The following is a 26,331-nucleotide window of genomic DNA, read 5'->3' on the forward strand; positions in this document are numbered from 1 at the left end:
AAATAGGTTCATATATCATTCTCCTAATGGTTTTGGCCGTGAGTCAAATCTTTGAGATATCTCTTTTTCTCTCTCATTATTACTAAACGACTTCAGGATCTGTCTCCATTTCGCTCCATTTTAGCTCAGCTGTCATAACTGTTGAGATTTACTGCAGAGAGATTCCTCCTCTCCCACTGCATTTAGCAACCTAAACATGTCTCTGCCAAGCAGACGGCTGGATTAATGGTGAGATTTCAGTGTTCAGGCCAACAGGATGTTAATATCCTTTTCAGGTCCCAACATGAGGCTTTGCTCTCGCAGCACACCTTCTACTTGTGAAGGTGGTCTGCACTAAACCCATAAAATGTTCTAATATAAATGTTGATTTTGTGAGATGGTATCTGTAAAAGGGGCCATGCAAAAGTGTAGAGGGAGCAAAAATTTGTTTAGCAAAAGGAGCATGTCATGAGATAAGAATGTTTTTTTTGGTCAAATGGCAGTTACAGTGATTAATTCAAATATTTGCATGAAATTGAATATGTGGGCATGTGGAAGACTAACATTCAGAATGAAAGGTACAGACATAACAGTGAGATTAAAGCAGTTTAGTGGGGATGGAAAAAAGTGCCATATCCTAAAAATGAAATGCAGTAATACTGATCATTTGCTAAAACTTTAAATTAAATTCTAAATTAAACTGAGTGAGATTGGTGTGAAACTCAAAACTACTTAGGTAAAAGTTTTAAAAAATCCTCGTCTAAGATATGCTCATGTTGAATAAAATGCACAAATTTGTTATTTTGAGACAGTTTCTCATTATTTTTGGATACTAAGCATTCTTTTGAGAAACTTTCTCATTATTATAACTTACAGGATCTTTTTCTTTTTTCCCATCGCAGTGGCGAAAATGGGCGTCCGTCAGAAACAGCTAGCCTGGCTAGTCTAAAGTTAAATAGAGCCGCCTTCTCCTCTAAAGCTTCGCAATTAACATTAATTTATTTTTAATCTTATTTTGAAACAACCAAAAAAAAGTAAAGTTGTGGTTTATTTTGTGAGTCATTTTTTGAGTCACTGTGCTCAGCCAAAAAAGTTTTTATAGATAAGAGAGTGGCATTAATCTTCTCATCTAACTCTCAGAAAGATAGCGAATAAGCATTTTTTTCCCCCAAATGTTAAACTATTCCTTTAAAATGCCCTGGTCTCCTCATGTTACATTTCTTCAAAGGTGAGCCTACAGGTCAGAGAGCATCTAAGGCAATCAGAGTAGAAGTTAACAAACAGATTTACCACAAATGACTGTTATTTGTTGAAGATCGGGGAGGGGGGGGGACGCTGCTATATCTGGACCTGAGCAGTGAGCGCCATGCTGGAGAGGCCTGCAGGTCAGCAGAGCCGCACTCTAAAATAAACATGCACTCGTACCGAAATGATCCAAACAGGAGAATTCATCCATCCAAGCCAGCCTTCATTAAAGTGGTCCGCCCAACCTCTAATTATAGGATTACAGGGCAGCCAGCAGGGCAAACACAGCAAGGGCCTCTGGTTGGATGCAGCTGCCCCAAAACACACTGATCACTGTACCTAGTGACCCAGGTATCCACCCACAGGCGTACACACACACTCCTGCACAAACCCCAAACACTCATTTACACAGAGCCTGTCTTTCTCTCCCACTCCGCGGGACGCTGTACACACTCCGAGTCTGAGCTAACACAGTAACACACACAAGCCAAACAAGACATGTACCTGGGTAAGTATAGTGCTGACCGTGTGCCTCCCAAACAGACTTAAAAATAACCCCAAGGTGGAGCAGCAAGGAGAGCCAGTCCCACAGTCTGATAGCACAGGGAGACAGACGGGGTCAGGAGAACTCTTCTCAATAACATCTTATTATAGCCACAGACAGTCTGGGCTTTTAAGATGCTTTAAGAGATGACCCTGGGGAGCCTGTCTCACCACTTAGGAGTCCTGATTCGCGGGAGAACATGCATTCTTACCCTGCTTTGATTCTTTCTAGATATTTAGTATACTGTATAAGCAGCTCTGGCGCGAAGGACGTCCCTCTGTTATGGTTCTTTCTTTTCGGTCCTTCCTTCATTCCCTCTGGGGTAAGGATCGGTAAACCAGTTTCCTGCTTGCTGGTGTGACTCCAATGAGGAAATTATCGTACCTGCCATTGTTTCAGAAACATCCGAGTCTGGCATGCGGCAGAACAGGAACTACAACTGTTGGGAACTGTTTGGCTATATTGGGTTTTCAGCCACCGGAGCAGCATGGCTCCAGGAAGGGCAGTGTCGGTTGGCTGGTCCATCACTTTGGTTCAGACTGAAATATTTCACCAGACAAATTAAACAAATTGCCGTGACATTTGGACATTTTGTACAGACATTCGTGGCTCCCAAAGCATAAATCCTACTGACTTTTGCGAACCAACGACTCTTCCTGTAGTAGCAACATGAGCTTAGGTTATGTTTTGTGAAATGTCTCAATAACTATTGGATGTACTGATGGATTTCCACGACATATGGCTCAGATATCCATGGTCCCCAGAGCATAAATCCTGATGTCTGTGGTGCAAACTTTAGGCTAAAATGGGATTTGTGGTTTTCAAAGAAATGTCTCAAGACACATTGCATTGATTGCCATGATATTTGATACAGATATTCATGTTCGTCTAAGGATGAATAATAACTGATGATCTCTCAACTTGTCATCTCACCAGCATCTAGTCTAAATTCCAGTTTTTCCAATACTTTGGTTTATGCCTAAATACTGGCTGAACTAAATACATCTTGCCTGCTAAACATCAGCATGTTAGCCATAGTCATTGTTACTTTCCTCTAAGCACCTTTTAAGCCTGAATGCAGCCTCACAGTGCAGACAGCACGGCTGTACTATAGACTTTCACTCATCATAGTGGTGAGTTTCTGCATTTCATGATGGTTCAACTATGCAACATTTGGTGGAAATCCTGATTTCTTTACATTTGATTTCACGTCACTATATATCAACTTCATTTTTACATTTTATTGATGTAAACATACGTGTTTGTGTGAAATTGTATTCCATTTAGATTGCACTGGCATGAAATACTGTATGGGTTAGTTAGCTGTAGTCGTCAACTCGCTGATTGTGATTGTACTAATGAGAACAAAATAGCCCACTTTAATTTACTGTTTTGTCATGATTATTCATGAGGGAATATGTTGTATATTTTGTAGATACACTAATACTAGTGTAGAGCTACTGATCTGAAGAAAGCTGCCAAGATGTGTTTTTTAAGCCCTTGGGTGTCATGTTGAGGAACAATGAATTCTCCATGAATATTACATTTCTCTTGTAAATGAGATGCCAATTATTTTTATCAACAACTTCCATCCTTCTCTAAGTGGTAAGTAAGAACAAAGTAATGATCACAGTGAGAACACACATATCTCTCACACGTCCCTAATATGCAATCAAGCAGAATGTCAGCCTCGCTTTGTGCTGACAGCCACAAGTGATAATTGTGTAAACAAAAGGCGCATCATTCATTCAAATATTATAAGAAAATAGATGAAAAGGGATGACAAAAGAGTACAAACATACTCAAAAGACAGCCATGCAGTAAAAACAAAAGAAGAGGTGCTCGATTTCAAAACGCCGCCTGGTCTCCCGTGACTGTGGTTGTTTTTACAGAAGTGATTATCATGACAGTTTAAACGTGCTTGTGTTTACACATCTGGCTTCTGAACTGAGCAGCGGCAGGTTAAATGGAGGTGAGGAGGAGCTGAAAGAGGAGGGTCGAGGAGATGGAGGAGAGGGAGCAGCGGCGGGAGCGGCATGAGGCTTATTGGGGCCAACAGAGGGCATTGTTATCTGTAATATCCATTCAAATGTGCCGTATCAGATGCAGTGAGTGCGGCGCTGCTCAGGGATGGAAATTAGTCTTGTTCCCCACTCAGCCCTGGTCACGCCAAGGGCAAATTCAGACAAATGAATTTACTCAGACAATACATATGGAACGCTGGTGATACAGAGGGATGTATCATGGACGGCAGAGGGAGCGGAGGGATGTGAGGCAGAGGGGCTTCAGTGCTCCGGCCAACCTGCCTTCACCTTCTTTTCTTGCAATAATAAACAGCTGTCAGCATTTCTTTTCCATGCAGCTTCAAGGTGACCTTCACATCTCACTTCAACTTCTTGTAGATTTCTAAAGCCTTTTAAAATGTCCCTAATGCTGCCATGGTTACAACTGCTGCAAAAACCATACAATAACTGCAACCATCTATGTAACTACTGAACCTAACAGGTCAGACTAGCTGCATATTATTGTAATATATTTGCAAAAAAAACGTCTTAATAAACTCCTGCTTGAAACAGGAAGTTAAAGTGACAGCAAATCCAGACAGGGACTTTTTCAAAAAGTTAAAAATACATTGAGTTGTCACAACTTCCTGATTCTTCAAAATGAATAAACCCGCAGCACGGGGATGCAACCAAGCCTGTTTGTATTAACAATTAGCAGGCTGTGAAGTCACCAGTAAAGATAAAAAATTCCATTAAAAAAATAGCAAGAGGAAAAAATGACGGTGTTTTGATGTAGAACTATGAGGGGAAACTGTTTGTCAGTCATTTTTCTTTACACTAAATAGAGTTATTTTATGATATGGAGTATCAGCTAACAAAATGAAAATGTCATTTTTCATTTTGACTACAATCACCTCTTGCCTGAATCTATTTGGCAGACTTTGTACAGTAGCAAACATCACCCTTCACTGTGATGGTGCAGATAGGAACACAGATAGGGCTATCTTGCTATCCCCCCTGTGCTATCTCACGGAGAGACACTGTGAGGTGTAGAGGACATAAATCTTGTATATTTACGACCGTGCTGTAGTCAGCTATCTGTTAGGGTGCCCTGCCCTCCTCCTCCTCCTCCTCCTCCTCCTCCCCTTGATCTTGTCTGTGCAAGGTCTGGGTGCTTTTAATACTGTTGTCACACGGGATATCGGAGGGTGCTGTTTCTCAATCAGTCTGTTATGTCACAGATTGTGATCAGAAGTCACTCAGTCACAAAAAAGCTTGGTCATGGAAAATATTAACGTTGCGGACAAAGGGCGAAATCTGACACTGGAAATCCCAAGGTTGGATCCTTGTGTCCATGGGTTTGTTGTTTTCTTGCCCCGTGCTTCGTCACGACGGTGTGCATTTCTGCCCGGTAATGGAGTGAGATCATTAACTTGGAGTTATAAATTGTCATCTCACAACAGTCCACCTCTATTACCAGATCTGAAACACTAATGTCATTTGACAGCACATAAAATGAGAGTTAAAAAAAAAAAAAAAAAAAGCTTTGACGTATCAGCCCAACGCCAAGGGAGCGAGAGAATCATTCAGTCCTGTTGATTCTTCATGAAAAGCTCAGCTACAATTGCACAAGACAGGCCTTGTGAGGAACCGCTGACCCATCGACTGCTGTGATCCATGTCTGACTGACATCAATACACATTCATCTCTGCTTGTTTCACCTCAGGCTAGTCCACCACAGGCTACAGTGGCTGGCGTGAGATTTGGATGGGCAACAAGCATCACTTTGTCTTCCACACTCGCACTATCACTGACATCAAACACCAGAGGAGGCGATCCGATGGACCTTTTGCTTTGTTGGGAATTAGTCACTGTTAAAGGGCCCCAAAATGTCAGTGGTCAGTGTATCTTATGTATGTAAACCCCCCATTACACAGTAATCTAGGGGAATACTTCCTAGGTTTGAAACAGGACAATCCTCTCTCTATGTCCAACACAAAAGACAATGCAGGGGTTTCCTGAACCCATTGTTAGTCGCCTGACACCTGATGCTTCTTTTCGGGAATAAACCAATCACCTCTTGCTCACTGTACGACACACACACACACACACACACAATTTAAAACTTCAGATTAGCAGAGATCTCTATACTGCTGTTTTAATTTCACCTCTATATCAGCTTCATTAACATTCACAACTAATGTTTTGTTCCGCTGGGTAAACCCCCCCACACCCCGTAGAGCTTATCTTAAGCCATCTTCACTCTTCTCTCATAAGAATCTATTCTGTTAGTACAACAACTGCCCCCCTACCCCATCCCTCTTTCTCTCTCTGGGCTCTTTTTAATTATAAACTAATCTGGGGAGGTAATCACAGACAGCATGATCACTTACTCATGCATGTATGCCATACCATGAAATGCAAGCACTTTATTACCCTCTCTCTCCCGCCTGTTTACAGCTGCTGGGAAGCATGGGTGCAGCCATAACGCTGTGCCAATTAGCCATAAAAAAAGACATTAGTACGCTGGCTGGATATTGGAGATTTGGTGTATGTGTTTCATGTGGCATATAGGTTAGAGGTCAATTTATTTCTCTGCTGCATAAGTCCTGTTTCTCTTTTGCTGAGAGGCGCTTTGTGGTTTTCATTTCATGCAGCCTTTCGGCATTATTGAAGATGTGACTGCGGCTGAGTGGCAGCAGTGCAGGATGGAAGTGGATCCTCAGACTGATGAGCGGTCTAATAGGCCTGTCTAATGTATCATCGATGGATTGACTGCCGTCTCGGAGGAGACATTTCAGAGGGATTCCAGCAGATGAATTTCCTGAAAGAAAAAAAGAAACGCTCGCTTAGCTGCTGCGTTGTGAGCCAGGCTGAATGTTGGCCTGTGGAAAGACGCCCTCTTCTTGCTCAATCGGGATGTGCAGGGAGGATTTATTCCAAGTGGAATACAGACGAGCGCTCATACGCTTCACTTCGTGTCTCTCTCTCTCTCTCTCTCTCTCTCTCTCTCTCTTAGCCAATCTGCGCACAGTGACGCTGCGCAAAGGCTGGATCTAGCCTTGGCTTCATCATCATATTTAACACACCCACCCAGATTCACACATGCTACAAGAGGTGCATTCTCTTATTCCGCCGTATGGCCCTGCGGGAGGATTTCTGTCTCCTGTTACCTGTGCAGTTTATTCCGCTGGTTCGCCTCGGGTGATTTAGTCGGAACTCGGTGTGACAGAATTACGCGTCTTGGATGGCCGAGGTGGATGAGTGCACGCGCGTCGACTACTTTCCGGGGACTTTCCCTCAAAGCATTTAAATGTGAAGCGCTGTACTTTCCGGACTGAAGTCCCAGCTGATCCTCGGCTGCTCTTCCCCGCACAGGATCGCGGTCGGATGGTGAGACCGACGCGCGCCATCGAACCACTTGGACACGCACGTTTATCGGATCGTTTTCCCAGCTGCTTTTTGGATCCTAACCACTTGTCTGCCTCTCTGTATTCCTTCTGACACATTTGGTGGTCGACGGGAGAGAGGAGAGTGTGAAGAGGATGTGGCTTGCGCAAATCGACCGCTGGTCTGAACCGACTCGACCTGTTTTACCTGGACGCTTGCGGATGATTTTGCGCTTCTGAGATCACGCCTGGACACGCGCGCGGATAAAGCAGGACTCTGATGTTGAAAATACAAAGGCTGAACACTGAATCATTTACTCAAGACGGCAAGTGAAGATGGATCCTACGTGTTTAACGTTTATTTCATTAGATTGGCGTCCAGTCTAATAAACATCATCAGCGATGTAGTCAGCTTGTTCATCTGCGTGCTGATCATTTGCAGTAAATACTCACATCTGCTCAAAAGGGAGACCATGAAGATGATCCTCCTGCGCAAATTCCGGCTTTTGATCCTCATGGTGTTCCTCATTGCATGCTCGATGCATATAATGATAGACTTGTTACCAAAGCTGGAGAGGCACGGCAACAGCGGCTGCTCCTGCTCCCACACGCCGAGCGAGGAGCCTCAGAGCTGGGGGAAGCAGGGCTGGCCTAACAAGCACACCCTGCGGATCCTCCAGGACTTCAGCAACGAGCCCAGCTCCAATGTTTCCTCCCACTCCCTGGAAGGGGTCCCGGTTACAGGCGACAAAACGCAGGCGTTCAGGAGGCTGGAGCATCACGGGCTACGCGGTGACAGGAAGAGACAGTTCATCCAGGACGCCACGGCGACCAAGAACATGCCGGTTAAGGGTTCAAGGTTGTCGGCTCTGTTTGAGCACCCCTTATATAAAAGATCCACGCCACCTCTGACAGATGAGGACACGCTGTTCAACGTCAACACGGACATCAGATTTGATCCCAAAGCAGCAGAGGACCAGTCATGGTAAAGTGCTCAGAGAGCAATCCTGAAGCACATCCCAACTCTAAAGCAACAAAAGCTATAAATAAATAGTTCACAGGCCTACATTAGTTCTGGGCCATCACATTATTGTAATTATGAGTCTGTGCTGCTCATGGGCTGTTGCAGGACACTTGTCACTTTTTACATAAAACCTTCTGACCATCCTTTGTCTCCTTCTCCCTACACCCCCCCGTCCCTCCTTCCTCTTCTCATCCAGGAATGCTGAAGGCAACATGGATGAGTTCAGCCCAACTGGGGAGCTGGCGGCAGATTCCTACCCCAACTGGCTCCGCTTCCACATTGGGATTAATCGATACGAGCTGTACTCCAGACACAACCCGGTCATCGATGCTCTCCTGAAGGACCTGGTCACCCAGAGGATCACTAGCGTGGGTGAGTCATAAAAAACACAAAGAGGCAGGTGACAGGATGGCAACAGCATCCAGCAGAGGAGGGCTTCAGTGCACAGGTGGAGGGTCGAGACGACACTCAGCTCTGACTGACACCAAGCTGATGTTACAGAACACAGTTTGCCCTCTTTCAGGCTGATGTGAGTCATCATGAACTATGTGCGTGGGGTGTGGTGAGGTTTAAGGATGGTCAAATATACGCTCATATGAGTGACTGCGTGCACATAACACTGGCTGCAGGTTGATTAGTTTACCCACCTTTGTGGTATCAACATCACATCACCGGCGACCCAGAATAAACCAGCTAGTGGGAGTCCAGTCTTGATGAAGGACACTTTAACAGGCCACTTGTCTACAGGCGGACACAGACATTGGTTGTGTTTGTGGCTTGAACCTGTGCCTATTTGTCCAATCAGAGTGGAGTGTGTAATGATATGATTTTAGATAAAATAACACACACACACACACACACACACACACACACACACACATATATATATCGACAAATTGTGATCTTAATAAAAATGCAGCACACTGAAAATTGACATTTTTTTCTGACAGAGTACAAGTGAAAAAATGCAGAAGATGCACCTCCAGTCTTCTGCCTTATTAATTTAATTAGGTGAACCCAAAACCATGGTTACGGGAATTAAAATGAGCAGACATAAGCTTTTAAAAGGCTTCTATCACAAAGCTATGACTTTGGAAGTGCATAACAATTTGAAGAAGAAAAGTGAAACTGAAATGACATTTAGTTTTGTTGGTCATCAGTTTTCAGTTACCGCAGGTTGATCCTATTGAAATAAGTGCCCCGTCAGTCTCAGTCATAATGCCTAGAGAGAAGAAGTGGCTGACTGGGCTGTTTGCACAAGTTTTTGTTAGGAGAAGCGGCCCAAATGGTACAAAACGTCGCCCAGTTGGGTGGAAAACAGCCCAATCTGGAACTACTGAGTCAAACAGGGGAGTGTGTGGTTCTAATGTAACTGGGTCTACAGGTTAAGAGTGAGATGAGGTGCTGCTAAGAGACGGACAACTGTGCTGCACTAGCTGCCAAAGGCACTGACTACATGAACTCACACACAGAGGTATGCATGGAGATGGAAGTCAGCTGCAGGCTATCGTACAGCAGTGCTGAATCTGATCAGCCTGCACACTCCTGCCTTTACAAGGCTGAAGGAATTATAAAACACCACAGTCTTCTCTCACGTATCCCCCACAAGGCATCTCAGCAAAATACATCAAGCCTGAGAGAACACCTGGCCTCGATGCAAACCACACAGCTCCACATCACGGTTTGATTCAAATCAAAAACAAGCTGTGGCTTTTTTCTTTGATTGACATTCGTACGGTAAATCCAGCTTTCTACAGAAAGCCTCAAAGCCTTCGCTGCAAGTGCAAGAAGATACCTGACAGAGGCGATAATCCATGCCGGGGCAGTTATAGGGAATCTACTGATGTTTTTCTTCCTTCTTCTTTTTTTTTGGGGGGGGTTGTCTTCCTTTTTGGCTCAGTCCAGCTCCCACATTCCAAGAGTGCTTGTCGACTCAAGGTCGCACATCGTGCTCTTGCTGTAAAAAGTGATTTCAGGTTGGTCTGCCAATGACAAAACTGTAACTGGCCTATAGCAAAAGATTAAATACTTATCTGGGAGTAGGATTAGCTGTTTTTAAAACTAACATCCATGCTTGGTCACTAGAGGAAGAATCACTCTCTTTCTTCTCTGTATTTCCACTCCAGATGTTCTCTAATTTTCTCAGATTTTTCTCCCTCTTGCTTTCGGTCTCTCGGGCTGGGTGGATAGAGGAAGCAGTTCTCAGCGTCTCTAGCCAGCTAAATACATGGTGGCTCAGTAATTACAGAGCCTTAACACAGGCCCGGGGCAGAATACCAATGGAAGCCAATAGCACTCGGTTATTATCTAAACTTAAGGATAGGAGTGCTTGGATGCATTGTACACTATAGCCTCTTTTGAGCAGCGTTCGTCAATAAACACACAGTGTGCAAAAGCAGCAGATTTGATAGATGTTATTACAGATGTCAGTGAAAGCAGCTTTGATGGCTGCAGCGCAGAGCTCGAATAAAAAAGGAATGATAAACAATTTTGCAGCTAGTTTTGACAAACGTGGTTCGCTCACTGTGAATGGAGGTTGAAATTAAAGTTAACATTCATGGTCCAAGCATACAGTTGCTCTGCGTGCATGGTTATAACATTTGCATTTATTTAAAATGTCTGCAGCACACACAGCGTCACACAGCAGCAGGTGAGGTCAGGTGGACATTGATCTTTTCACTTGTAATTTTTTTGTTGCTGTAAACATTTTGCTTGTCCTCATGATTCCCATATGTAAAAATAAATGAGAGCATTGATTGAGAAGGTTGGTCTTTGGCAAAAGGCCACCAAAACACTGCTCGCAATCGATCTTTGGAAGAAAATAACAGGCACGGTGGCTGCTCTGCTCTTTTTTTTTTTCTTCAATTTTCTTTGTATTTTAGCCCTGTGTAGTCCTCGCCCCAGCACCGAGCCCAGTCCCATGAGTGCCTTTGGACTGCATTATCATGTCCAAACACATGAAGGATAGAAGGATGACTAGAAAGAGAAAGAGGCAGAGAGAGAAAGAGCGAGAGACAGAGACAGAGACAGAGAGATGGACCCTCCAGAGAATACACAGAGAGAGTAAACAGTGGAGGAACAGAGAGCATCGGGCGAGCACTGGCTGTCCTTCACCCCCTCACTCTCCCTTCCCATCAAACAAACACTGTGACATCAGCACTCATAGCACACACACACACACACACACACACACACACACAAAGACTCACTAACATAGATCTGCACACATGTACCAGCTTCCATACACAGCACTGCACTTCACCAAGATGGCAGAGGAAAGTGATGTTTCCGGCTTCAGGTTGACAGTGACATGTCTCAAAAAATGTGAAATCAAATCAGTGTCAGTCATAATTACATTAGAGTTAATACAAACAGAGTGTCGTCCAGTTTCATCGTGTGTATATACACTTTCTTCTCTTTGTATGACATTAACTAACTAATGTGTTTGTGCGAGTGCAATGAGCCACTTAATAAATTAGTTAATCAACAGGTCAAGTAATCAACAACAATTCTGATTCATTCTTGAGCCATTAATACAATAGTAAAAAAAAAAAAGTGATATTTTTATTTTCAATTTAACTCACTATAGCTCTGTAGTGTAATAGTAGAATTCTTAAAGATGGCCACTAAGAACCTACTGAGCTCTCACCTCTGGTTGGTTAATATGCAGGCTGTGTCTGTGCTTGTTAGTGACTTTGGATGGAGCATTGGAGCCTGATGTCTGCTAGTCTTTGACTTTTGTATTTTTGAGTTTTATTGTTTTATTGCACTAGACCTAGACAGAGCCACACTAACAATTAATCATATAATTTAAATGTATTTGGCAGAATCAACAAATGTTCACTTGTTTAAGCTTAAAAAAATGTGAGGATTTGTGGTGATTTGTTTTGTTTTATATCATTGTACTTTTGAAATGTTTAGGTTTAGGGCTGCTGGGTGGATTTAAAAACATCACATTCAGTTTGGGGAATTTGTGCAAGTTTTCTGGAATTCTATAATCATTAGTTGCTTCCTAATGTGTGTAGCATCTTGTTAATTTGTCGCAGATCGAAGTATAGTTCGATTTTGATCTAAAGTAAATGCAAATTTAATTTGGCTAAGTTGCAAACTTACCGGCAAATGTTAAACACAAAATAATTGAAAGCAGTGAGTGTATTCAGATATTCAGTACGATGTGGGACAGTCCGCAGGCTACTTGATTAGCTTTCCTAAAAACTATAGTTTGACTAGTTTAGAAGGTCAGCAAGACAAGGCCATCACTAGCTATTGTCTAGCTATTCATATTGGCCATTTATGTCAAAGCACAGTAAAGAATTACTATTAGTACAGCTCATTTCTTTGGTTGGACGGTAAAATATTTTTGGTTGCCTTTAGTAAATGTATTGTTTTCTGTTTCAACAGCGATGAAGTCTGGAGGCACTCAGCTGAAGCTCATCATGACTTTCCAGAACTACGGCCAGGCTCTCTTTAAACCCATGAAGTAAGTTATCTTGCTTTTCAGCAAAAATTAAGGTTAAACTGACCCCTCATCACTTCTCCCCTGCCAGGCAGGGTGTACAAGCGGCAGGTCCACTCCCTTTAAGAAAAAGCAATCTCTTTCGTATCGTGTTAAAGCTTGAGTGCCTTTTCAGCATAAAACACCATCTATGCAGCTCTCTACCTTGACTGACTTCCTTTTTTGCATCCCACCACCTACTCATTCTCCTCACAACATCAATCTCATTTCCTCATTCTCCTCTCTGGCTATATCAAATTGCTTTCATTTCAGCACAACCTTGATATTCGATTGAAAGCCGACATTGTTCTGCTGTGTCAGAGCCAAATGTTGAGAGGGCATTTCACCTCATGGGGCTGTCAGGTGACACGACACATCGTTTAGTGGCCGCGTTGGAGGTCCTCAGCCTGCAGGCAGCACTGGCTGTGTCATTTCATGAGTGATTCATCTGATCAGTTTTCTATGTTTTGATAACATCAAATGATCTAGTCAGCTAGATGTCACTGTCTTGCTGTCCACACGTGATTTGCGTGCTACAGCTTGTAGTGGTTATAGCCCGATGGAGTCTAAACAAAATTTGGGAACTACTTTCACTTGCATTGTTGCTAATTGCATATCAGTATTATTTAATGTTAATTGTAAGTATGGCCCTACAGCCACACCATAGCAAGTGTGGCTGTAGGGCCATGTTTTCAGTCCGCTATATTGGTCCAGACTGAAATATCTCTACAGTGGTTGGATGAATTGCGAGAAATTTAGTGGAGCTATCCATAGTGCTCAGAGGATGAATGTTAATGACTTTGGTGATCCCCTTACTTTTCATGTTGCGCCACTGAAAGTTTGACATTTGTGGTTTTTAGTCAAATGTCTCAAAATCTATAGGCCGGATTACTGTGACATTTGGTACACAGATTCATGTCCTCATAAGGATTAGCTGTAATAACTTTGATCCCCTTTGCATCTAGCGGTGTCAGCCTCAGTTTTATAGTTTTTGTATATGGTGCTAATTAACGGATGTTACAATGCTAAATAAAGATGGTGAATATGGTAAATATTATTCCTGCTAAACACCAGCATGTTAGCATGTAAGCACCCCTGTGCCTAAGCGCAGCCTCACAGTCGCTAGCATGACGAGACTTGTGGCATCTTGTTAAATTTGCCTTATATAAATGCCTTATAGACATGAATTTCTTCCATATTGGTTCATGAAATCTTTGAATATGCAAATATATACAGGGACATAATTGCTGGGATTGTTGTGATCCAAAGCCTCTGTACCTTACCTCATGTCCTTCTGCCCTTCCAGTTGTGATATGAGAACATCCAACCACTGAGCTACATCATATCATTAATGTTTCACATAAAGAGGTGAAGAGGCGGAAAAGCAACACTTTCATTTCCTTTTGAACCTCAGCTTACCTCTGCACACCCTGTAATACACTTTGGCTTAACTTGTAGAGCAGATAAGTCTACCCAAAACTGCACCACTAGTAGATACTGTGTAATATTTGATTAATTCACATTTCCTTTATCCACACTGTCATATTTAAACAATCCCAAGAGAAGTGATCTTTACTCCTAATCCCTCCTCGATTGGTGGATTTAAATGTCACCCGTCCTTTGTTATGGTGATTGTAATTTAATTGTGGGTTAATGGTTTTCTACACAGGCTGTTGTCTGGCCCCTACATGTCCGCATGGAGAGCAGGGTTAAGCCTGTGGATGATAGGTAGCGAGGTTTTCCGTGGGAGGAAAAGCTATTCAGAGACTGTTGTAATTACTGCTTCAATCGTACCACACTAAGTCAGGCCAGACGCAACAAGCCTGAAATCATCCTGACAGGCCCGGAAGAGAATGACGAGATGAGAATGAGGTGAGAGGATGGAAGGGATGGGAGAGAAGGAATAGAGGAAACGTGGGAGTATGGAAGAGCGACAGAGGAGGAGACGTGGGCAGAGAGTGTTGTCAACACACTCACAGAGTCAAAATCCACAGATTATCTCGGTGCATTGGCTCAAATTTGAACCCAGACGGAAATGTGAAATGACATTTCTGAGAAAAGCATGGGGTGATGGGGTTGGATGTAAATCTGCTGCTTGACAGTTGTGGTTGTCAGAGCCGCCGTGATGTTTGATAATCCTGAAGAGTGAATGGGGGCTTTTTCATTCCCTCCTGCTTGAATGCACTTGACTTTAACAAAATAGGGCAACCCATGCTGGCATGTGTGTGCTCATTTGGCCTGCAATCAAGGTCTTGACAGATTTGCACAGTCATTCCAGCTACATACATCATTTCCCTCGCAGAGATCACACATGCACACACGCCAGCATACACACACACACACACACACATCCACTTAACACCCAACATCATCTCCTAGTTCCCAAATCTGCTGGTGTGTTTCCACATGGTGCATCAAAGAGACAGAGGCTGAGAGATCAAAGACTTCTCCGGCTGTGCTCTTCTGCTCGGCTCCTCTCAACTCTAATGCAAATGTGTGCCAGGCAATCAGGCAGCGAACGAAGGCAGGCAGGCAGGCAGGCATGCATGCGGCGTCTGGGTAACGATCGACCCTCCAACCATCCATATCAGTGGAAACCTGCACTCTCGCTGCCTATCCTCTCTCTGCTTACCCTCTCCTCTCTGTCTATCTGCCCCTCTGTCTTTTTCTCATTCTTAGTGTGCCCCATCATTTCTTCCCCCATCTCTGCAATCCACCTTCTATTTTTTGCACGTTCTTTAATGAACGATACAGATGAAGAAATCTATTAACAGGCTTGCTGTATCGATCCTTCAAGTATTCTCTCTTTCTCTTTTCTTTTTTCCTCAGAGAGAGAAAGAATGATCAGATATTGTGGTCAGTGCCTCTGTTTTGTGGTGGTTGGCTGTCTTCTTAAGTAAAACACACCTTAGCGTGATTTCACATATTATGTGTCAGAGAAGTAATCAGCTTCTATTGTATTGAGTCACCACAAAATGGCTTATAGTACCTGACTGTCCACTGTGATGTAACAGAGATGAATCAGCCCACTAAATGGCTGTCTGCGGCCTGCTTTTCCAGACATGGAATAAACCCACTCGTAACTAGTCTAACCTCACTCTTGTTGTTCAGTATTTGTTAAGACTTGGGATCAGAGAGGCTTCACGTGATGGCACTAGAAACCCTAGCTGATGCCCAACTCTGTGTTGCTTAAGCAGACAGATGAAAGCGCAATGGTTGTGCTGTCTGTCATAACAACTGCATAAGTAACCTGACTAATGCTGAGTTTGATGACTAAGTTCAATTATCATCTTCATCATCCTCTGCATCCTGTTATGCCTGTGACCAGGACCAAATACTCCTGAATTGCAGCATCTCCATAAATTTTTGCTTCCTAAAACAGACTTTTACTAAACATATGAGGGTAAAAGCATGTAGATTTTTTACATTGCCCTCAACATATACAGCATATGGGCCTTTAGAAGACAAGGTACAGGGATTTTACCACAATCACTCTTTCATTTAGATCAAGCTAACGAATAACACAGTGTGATAAAACTGGTCTTCTTGTCCAACAAGAATAATAGAACTGTGGCCCTAATTTCTGTGTAAGTATTGTGACAGAACTGACAATCACACCTAAATATTTAATAAGATTAAAGTCCTACACCCTCTGCTCTTTTCTGCAATATCAGGAGGATGTCTTAGATCTTAGATTAATTTAAACATGAGTAATCAAGCAATCTGCTATTCTCTATAGCTGCTGTAAGTAAAGATGCAGCTTGCATTTTAGAATTAACATGTAGATAAATGACAGTGTCATCTGCATACATTTGGATAATAATTTCTGGATAGATATATGGTTGATCATTAATATAGAAACTAAATAAAAAAAACATATATACCTTATATAGAAACTCAAGCATTTTGTACAGCAGTTGTTGTACAGTGTGGTTAATTCATAGTGCCGGCTTTTCCTGGCAGGCTGAGTGTGTCCTCAACAACCTTCACAAATCAGGCAAAAAATATGTCCGCCAAGGACTTACTGCTGTTCATGAGGCTTAATACAGCCGTGAATGCACAATGCTATCTTGAAATCTCTTGGCTTTTTTATTGACCATACTGTTCAATAATACAGTGGAAACTGCTTGTAATGATCATGGTTATAGTTATCAACCGCTTATATGGATCATTCCTCATTCCTATACAAATGCTGTTTAAATAATGATAGTGAATTGATAATGCCTGGTCATGTAACACATAATGTAATAAATTGCAAAGCTGTCTGTTACTTTATATACATGTTAAAAAAATATACAAATGCCATTTAGGTGGTAATCTGCATGAGAAATAAAGAAAAAAAATTTTTTTTTTTCACAATAAACATCCACTATTGACCTAGACAGACGTGATCACTATCAGCGGGTTTCACTGTAACTTACAAGGCCAATTAAATGCTATGTTGACAAAAGTGTCAGCAATTACGATCATTCTGGCCAGCAGCTATGAGAAAATGACTACAGCTTGAGTCTGGACTGATAGCCCATGGCGGCACGCTGTTGTGCTGTGGAAAAAATTGTACTCTTTGAAAAGGTACAGTCCCTTTGGGAGGACTGCTCTAGCAACAAAACATTTCGTACCTTCAAAAGCTTAGCTTCAAGTTCAAATAATACTAATACATATAATGTGGCTTTTGCTGTCAGAAATGTCCAAATACCTTTTAGTACAGTAGAAAGGTATGCATGTAATACCTTAAGGACCAACAGTGACCTATTGTTACAACTACCTATGCATACTGAAATAGGCCTTCATCATATGATGTGTACTTTGAACCTGAATGTCTGTGTAGAGAACAGTGACAGTGAAATCAAAAACAGTATTTTATCATTTCTTTTTCTTTTTGTTTATCTGTCATTATGACTTTGTACTTGTGTGAACCGGAGAGATGTGATTGTAATATTTACAGTGAGATTAGTCTCAGAGCCATTAGATCATGAGTGCAGATGATCGACGAAGGAAGGCGGGGGAAGGCCTGGTGATTGATATAATGATGGCCTTCCGTTCCTCTCGGTTCCACTTAATTGTATCGCTTGTCAATCAGCCGACTGTTGGCTCAGCCATATGCAAATCGATCCCAGTATTCCTAGAAGAGATATCTGCTCCTTCTGCTGCTCCTCCGCACTGAGCGATCTATATCTGTGCTGAGTCGGGTCCGTGAGTAATTTTTGATTGACACATCGGGGAGACAAGAGACGGGAGCCACATAATGTCACCTCGTTTGTGTCAATAACATATTGACAGCAGCACAAATAACAGCCTGGAGGAAATGTCTGTGTTAAATGTGAAATATTAGTGGGAAATTGGCTGCGTATAAGAGCTGATGTTGTATCATCAAGCTGCATCAGCCATGGGAGGTGAAAGACTAAGGTTAAGGGAGCTTTGTTTGAAGATAGGGAGGGCATGTCTCAGCAAAAACCCTTATTATCGTTGCTTAAAGCTGCCCAGATTTGTCCTCAAACAAGGCAAAGACTGAACACTGTGAGGCTGATAAAAGACAGGACAATTCAGCGATTGTTCCTGTGTGTTGTAGAACAAAAGGATGTCAGGCAAACTGACATCTCTGTGGACCAACCTTCTGTTTTGCCCCTTGTTTTTTCTATATATTTTGTCGATTTGGTTGTTTGTTTGTCAGCGTGTGTGCTTGTGCGCTTGTTTACTGTGTGATATTGTATTCGCAAGGTCTTCTGTGCCTGTGCTTTGACTTTGAGTCAGGAAATAAAGGGATGAACTGCCTCAGGACAAGTCATTCAGAACACAGATGATGAGTGCAGCTCTGTTTGGAAATAGAGGAAATTCACAGCAGCACAGTGGAAACGCTAGAGCTTGAGGGTAGAAAGTACCATGTTAACCCTCAAACTGCTGGCCCACATTTCTGGAAATTGTGCAACACACATTTTGGCAGCTGCATTGAACCATGACGTAAAGCATTTAAACAGTGTATATTGTAGTTAAACCCTATACTGAACGCGCTTATGACATACAATACTGTAGGATGCACATCAGTGAGATCTACTGTGAATATATTTGCATGTATTACATGCTTTTTATTCAAGTAAAGGTTATATCTGATGTAAGCATACTTAAATTATAATCACAAGTGTCCCAGAATGCAGAGATACACATAATATTCAGAATATAGTGAAAAAGAATTTCTTCTCCATCTTTGTATCTCAGCGTTCATAATGTAGATCTTCTCCCAGCTATCGCGTTCAAGTTTCCCATAATCAGACAATGAGTCCACCTGGACTCTAAAAGTAATATGTGTGTGCACATGATCTACATCCTAAACAGACCACTTGGGAATGATAAATAATACTGGAACATTATAATTGCTTGTAAATGCACCAGCTGACCTCAGGAAATATTCTCTGTCCTATTCATTTCTGCTGTAGCACCAATTCTATTGGTAGGGAAAACATTTGAATAATTAATCTTAAATTACAGCCACTGTTAGATGTGTGATTTAGCAGCACTTAAGGCTCTGAGCTGCTCTACGTTTAATGTTTTGACTGTTCCCCCTATGCTATAATTGTTTCACCGGGGTATTATTCTGTGCGTGCAGTTCGTGCTGAAGTAGAAATTAAAGTGATTTTGGCAATATTTTTGGAGGAACAGAAAAAAATGTGTGTTCAAGTTTAAAAGCATGTCAAGTACGGTACACACTCATACACACACACACCAGTCATCACATGTGCAGTAGAGGAAATTTGCAGTAGCTGAACATATTTTTCAGAGTGCAGTGGTGAGTGATGATCAAATGGAGCCCTCAGGCACAGTAATCTGACCCCCTTACTGTCTTTCCTGCAGAGACCGTGACACACTGCATCCCATGTAGATCACAGCCACACTGTGTTTTTCCCATACGTGTGTTAGCTTGTCTGGTCTCAGCACATGTACAGGGATGGAGGAAAAGTTATAGAACAACAATGGGAAAAACAAATTCACCCTGAAACCTTTGCTAGAGGGTGCTAAAATGACTCCCATGTCAGAAAAATGTTAGTTAAATAGATGTAATCTGTGAAACAAGGTAGAGCTAGACAAAGCTTCCATTTTGCTGGATTCACATGGTTCCTGCTCATTTTTGTTCTCTTCTGTTTTCATAGAAAGTAGCACAACTGAAATGATCAATATCAGAGAAGGTTGTGCCATAGGGCATCGATGAAAATTGTGTTATTCAGTGGTATGGCTCCAGTAAGTCATTGCTTTTTATTCAACCAGACGGTCAAGCCCCAAAACACACAAACTGTGTTAAGTGAATTTTATGTTCTGATATAAAAGCGGTTGAGGACCTATTTAGTGAGCATGTGCAACTGTGAAATACAATACAATTAATTAAAGATAAAGGCTAAACTGGCCCACTCTGATAAAAACCTTTTAAAATCGGGCAGAAGTTGTCATGCTAATGGTCGATAAGCAGTGCAGACCTATGGCCCACCATACTGTAGATAAACATGCTATGAACACTCAATAACAGAAGCTTATGCAACTAATCTACGGTCTGGTGGGGATGGGGAAAAAGCTGCACATGAGCAAGTAGCCCACTGTAATAATCTGTTAATGTACTGTTGGCATTCTGCCATCTACAGTACTCAGCCACCATGATTTATGTAAAATGTAGATATTATTAAGAGAGTGATTTTTTTCCCCTGGTAATGAATTCTAACACACGGTGCCAATCTTAATCAGTGTTGTTGATTAGCATAATCGTTAAGTTTGACATGTCTGTTAGATGCTAACATCCACTCCCCTTCTTACCACTTACCCTGTTTTCTTCACTTTCGAAAAACTCAAACATCAGCATCATTCAGTCTTCTCACGGCTTTGTCACTGTGCACCGCCGTCGCTGAAATGAGATCTCGGTCTGCGCGTGCTCGCTTGTGTGTGTGTGTGTGTGTGTGTGCCTGTGTGTGTGTGTGTCACAGTCTTACCGCCACCTCTGATGACTTTGGACATACAGCGTTCCAAACGGTCACGGTATTCATACTGTAGTTGCCTAGGAGACAGAAAGTGGTCATATTTCTTTGTCTCTGTGTGCTGATCGGTCTGCACATGTGTGGGTGTGTTAACACTCCTGTGCGTGCCTGTGCATATGAGCACCACTCTGCAGTGATACCGTTATGGCAAATACACGCAGCCCTCGCTCAGGCCTTCCAGGAGCAGAAATGTCTTGACGATATTATCAGTCAACTGCCCCCTTCAGGTAAATGTTATCAGCTCTAATGTTGCGCTGAAGGAACGATAACAACAGTGTTGCAGCCAGCAGAAATGACAAGCCAGCACCTAATCTGCATATCAAAGCTTCGGCTAAATTCCTCTGCCATCTGTGTGTGCGTGCCTGTGTGTGCACGTTAGTGTGTATGTGCCAGAGCTGCACACACACACACACACACACACACACACACACACACACACACACACACAGATGCATTTTAAATGCATGCAGTGCTGCCATTTCTCTGCAGTCTCAGGGGCAAGTTGTTCCTGGCCCATCACAATCTCAGTTCATCCCTGATAAACTCATTCATTGTGTATCAGAAATAATGAAAAAGAAGCTTAATGACTTACCCATAAACATTTCAGAAAACCTGATCCAGCTTTGTGTTTCTGCGGGAATGCGGGCTTTGATACCATCTGTCATCTTGTCTCTTTGCTTTGAAGGAGCTGTCACTCAAAGGCAGGCTTTGCTCTCTGTCTGGACACAGTACACCTCAACAGCTGATGTGACAATCACAGCAGACACTGATGCATCTGGCTTGGGCCCGGCCCTCCATGCTGCCACTCTTGTTGAAGACCAGATGCTGCGAGCAGAGGCACAGAGGGTGTTTCATGACTGGAAATGTGCCTTTTATGTCCTCCCAGAGTCAATGAACAAAGAGAGAGAGGGACACGTGTGTCAAGTGTCCCGTATTTGGTATTGCATACTTGAGCTAAATGGAAACACCAGTGTTTTTTTAATTGCTGAGATTACAAACTGAATATTCAAGAGGCTAAAAATGAACCTCATAAAAATATGTAGAGCTATTGTTCTTTACACTTTTAATGGTGTGATTACACCCTAAGCTGCTTTTCGCAAGGCCAATTCATGTTAATTTTATTACATTTTTGTCTTTGGTTCATTTAGTCTCCAGCTGCAAGATTACAAGCAAACCAGGTCTTGTAAACAAAAAGTCAGACTGACTCACAAGTCGCTTACTGGACGGAGTTTTGGAAACCTGTCATCTTACGAGGTTAGAGATTTTAGCAGCAGGGTGAATCTAAATAAAACTAACTCGAGTCCCTTTAACTTTAGCCAAAAGTCATGGACTCATTTACTTTCTCTGCTGTTTATACCACTTAAAAGCATGTGAAGGAATAACTGAGTGTGAGCCTCGGTCCTGACTGCAGTTTATTTTGCTCAGCTGCCGGCTATCAAATGTCAACATCCGTCTTCGTGTACCATTCAAACCTTTTGGGTTATTTCCTGCAGTTGGCCTAGATACATTTTCTCTTCTAAAGAAAAAGCACCATACTCCTCTTGGAAGAAGCATTTCCACCTGTCTTGGTTCAGTTATTTGAGCCTGAATGTTCTGGCCAAATAAACTTGTAAACGCTCCCAGAGTTTGATGAAACTGTTCCAGCTACGTTTTGGGTGAAAGTGCCGTTAATCTCATTAATTATAGAGGGAGAATGTGCTTTGATTTAGCAGTTACAGAGAGATGTTCTGAATGGGGCAGACATACCTTTAAAAAAGCGAACCAAATGTTCGCTGCTGTAACTTTTTTTTTTTTTTTTGATGTGAGAGCTGTGATGGCCTGAAGAAACAGCCATGCTCTGTGGTTCATATAAAACACACAGTATCTGTTACCCTGCCACGGGGCGAGACAGCTCTAGTTTTACAGAAGTATCCAGCGTTTTATAGTGTGGTGAAGCTCCAGTCTGGTCTGCAGAGCTCAAGGTTTCTCCTGTGATCTTCCTCCTTGCTTTCTGTCCTCACCTTCTGTAGCCATTAAAGCTCCCCGTCTCTTCACGCCGTCCCGGCGGCAGAAGCTGATCCCTTTTATAAGCTGTAGTTAGTGTCAGGGAAAACACCTTCGGGGGATCATTAGACTGTAATGAAGCAGGAGGTAAAATACCATGTTCACCCGTCGCTCTCCAACATTCCTGATTGTCAGGTTTAATTATAGCACCGCAAGGTCTTCGGGCGTCATGTTCTTTTTTTTCTTTCTGCATTTATCGCATTTCTTCAACTCACCCTCCACCTCTCCCTTTTAGCAGATGGACACTTGGTCTAATTAGGCTTTCTCTTCCCCCTGAAGAGTGGCCCTCTGAGGGAGGCGTTCAGGAGCGTGGCATTATGAGGACATGTTGTGATACGTAATTAGCAAACAGCAGAGTGCAGACTAAGGTTACGGTGGGAAAGAGGTTGTGTGAACCACAGCTGTCAGCACTCTGGCTATGGTATAGATGCAGATTAAACAACATCTGTTCCATACTGCTGCATACTCTATGAGCTTGATTAAAGTAGTCTGCTCTTTACAATTCAGTGTCTGCCGATACCCTCTCAAGCGTCACCGCTGACGTCCTCATCAGAGGAAAAGAAGGAGGTTGGATAGTCAAAACAAGTGATGCAACCAAACTCAGATGGAAAGATTAAAAGACCATCCACAACGGCCAAGTCTCAACATGAATTGTTACCTCACATGGATGTACTGTACTGCACTGTGCTGCACTGTCTCTGCACTCAAACAGCTCTGGTTGTCTTAGAAATGAGCATCATTCCAAAGTGATGGCAGCATGTAATTTGTTTAACTTGCAATGTGCTGCTTAAGTGGCACAATAATATACTCAGACTGAGATGCCTATTTTTTTTATTAGCCCTCTTTAATCTTTACTGTGTATAACAATTCAGTTTCATTACAGTTTCTGGGTGCTCTATTGGCACGAAATGCAAATGTACTCATCGCTGAAACAAAAGCATCAACTAACATCAGATTTTACATCGACTCAAATAGCAACCATTGTGTAATTTGACAGAAATGAGATAAAATGCATTAATATGACGTTATCTTCCCAGAAATTACAAGATAAATTGACTACAGAAGAACATATATTAGACATCTTTTATCAAAACAAATGCCTTATCTGTTTGAAGTTGAAACAGATTCATGGAAAGATTATTGCTGTAATGCTTTTTATACGAGAAGTTATTAAAGCAGTTTTTAAAGATTTTTTTGGCCACTAGGGGGCAGTGCAGCAAGCTGTAGTGTGTCAAAAATAACATTCTTCTCGGAGACACAACTCAGACTTTGAAATAACGTAGTATGACCAGATTGCAAAAAAACAGCCACCAGCGTGGCTGGAAACTGAGGCTAATTGGACCTACTGCAAACCTAACATCATAGATAGCCTTTTACGTTGACATTGCACACTTGTTACCAAACAGTAGCTTATTTATACATCCAACAGATACGGAGCTACGTTAGCATACATTTGGAGTTGTGTTATTGTTTCTCACTTGATCAATTCAAGTCTAATATTCATGTTTCTTTTAGCTCTGTTTTTGTTTCCATCTTATCCCGAGGGAAGTGTCTGGCTCTTTACCAGCTAAATGCACTGAAAACACCCCTTATTTCACTGAAAGATGCTAAAACTGCACAGCCAGGTGGTAATAATACCATCTCAGCATTTTGATGAGAATTTAAGTTTCAAGGAGTACAAAAATGACAGTAGGATTATTTGAATGTTGGGAGTGTTTTGGCCCTATACAGCCTCCGCAGACCTACAGATTATTAATGTCAGTGGGGTGTGGATAAAGAAAGGATAAAGAAAAGACCATATGGTCGGGCTCACCAAAGGATTATGATTTGTTGTTGTTTGCAAAAAAAAAAGAGAGGGAGAGAGAGAGAGGGAGGAAAAGTGACTTCAGCATTGTTAGGCCCAGTGAGGAGAAAGCAGCTTGGCAAAATGGCACGGATTAGTGTGCTGCGAGAGAGAGAGACAGCGCTTTCCTACCAACTGTGATGCTGTGCGAGGCGTTCAGTTAACTCAGGGTGGGAGGGGGAGGGGACGTTTATGGTGTTTGTCGAGCGCTTATTCAAATATGAGCTTTGGAGTCTCAGCTCTCGCCCGAGCACGAGCGAACTTCAGAGGGGGCGTGGCTGCCTCATCATTTAAAGTAATGATCCGGCAAAATCAAAGCCCAGCGTCTGGAACGGGGCAGGGCTTTCACCTTTAATTCCACATGTCCTCCCCTAATTCACTGTTCCTGAACAACTCAAGCAGGCAGACCACTTAAACATGTAGCCTGCACCATCCAAAACACTCCCTCTCCTAAATATAAGAGGACAACTCATAATTTATTAGTCAGTCTGAAGAGGGGCTTTCACATCTGTCATAATGTGTAAGGAAACATTAAGGAGTTTGTTTGAGCTCTCAGCCAATATTCACTCCTTTATTCTGCCGTAATGGAAGAGCTGCAGTTTAAGTGCAACAGGCTTAAAAAAAAAAGACTGAATATTAAATATGCAAATGTGCCCATCTTTTTTTTTTTTTTGTGGTTTCCTAAATTAAACATTCATGTCTGTCACTGTATGTACATCATTCGTAACTGTTACTTGCTACATTTTAAGCCAGTTTATTTTTTCAGAGCAGAAGAGAAACTGGCATGTTTCAGGAGGATTTACTGCTCGGTTCTCTTGTTGGAAAATGTGTGACAGCACACAAGGAACTAAGCAGCAGTTTGTGATTTTGATGGCCAGTTGGCTGCTGTGCTTGTCTTTCTCTTTACTTGCGCAGTTTCTTTGCTAAAGTAGGAGATACGCTAAACTGATCTGTTTCACACAACCTAAAAACCGTATGAACATTTGTGGATTAAAGAATTGCGTGCCTAAAACGCTGCTCCCCCATTTAGTTTAAAGGATAGGTTCACACTTTTTGTGTTCAATTTTGTCTCACTCAGCAACAGCTGGAGCTTCACATTAGTCTGAGTTGAACTAAATTTTTACATAAATGAGGATTATGGATGAGGAATGTTTACAGTGACCAAAAACTGTGTCAGCGTTCATATCAGTGGGTGTTGTTTTAAGACTGACTTATAAAAACTGTGAACCTGTCCTTTAATATCTTTGGTATGGTAAAGCTGTCAGCATGAGCTCATATCTCCCACGGTCACACTCGTTTAGTCAGCACCTTTTATCTTTCTTGCTGCTCATCCTCACTCTTTCTTTTAGTGTTGTTTCCTCACCTCTCTGTTTTGCAAGCCTCCTTAGGCCATTTCATGTTTTGCTCTGTCCCTTTTCTCTCCCCGTCACTCCTTTTCACCATCACTCCTTTTTCCTCCAGCCACACCTCTCAGTCTCTGGTCTTGGGGGAACGGAAAGTGAGAGGAGAGCGCCGCTCTCTCTCTCCCTTCAACAACACCTCCGTCCTCTCATTTTCTCCTGATATGATATGAGTGATTCAGCTGGGAGAAACACGCTCACTTCACGCTGCTCCTTTCCTGGTCTCTCCCGCGACTTCCCTCTCTTCTGCTCACACTCCTTCAGCCCTCACAACCCTGGAAAATCTGAATCTGTCGTTTATTGCTCCTCCTCTCGCAAAACTTGTTTTTCCCCGCTCATAAAGCCTCCCAGACA

At 42.5% G+C, this 26,331-nt stretch overlaps 1 protein-coding gene across 1 annotated transcript in view; it reads left to right on the forward strand.

Moving 5' to 3' along the window:
- The first annotated feature begins 7,424 nt into the window (after window positions 1–7,424).
- The window catches only part of fam20cb (FAM20C golgi associated secretory pathway kinase b), a 46,027-nt gene continuing 27,120 nt past the window's right edge, over window positions 7,425–26,331 (forward strand). Inside the window, exons 1-3 of the mRNA XM_070851781.1 lie at window positions 7,425–8,145; window positions 8,381–8,556; window positions 12,586–12,664. Coding sequence (XP_070707882.1) covers window positions 7,634–8,145; window positions 8,381–8,556; window positions 12,586–12,664 — 767 coding nt within the window. The 5' untranslated portion in view covers window positions 7,425–7,633. The remainder of the gene's footprint in view (window positions 8,146–8,380; window positions 8,557–12,585; window positions 12,665–26,331) is intronic.

This window comes from Pempheris klunzingeri, chromosome 20 (assembly GCF_042242105.1).
Source record: "Pempheris klunzingeri isolate RE-2024b chromosome 20, fPemKlu1.hap1, whole genome shotgun sequence".
NCBI classification, from domain to species: Eukaryota; Metazoa; Chordata; class Actinopteri; order Acropomatiformes; family Pempheridae; genus Pempheris; species Pempheris klunzingeri.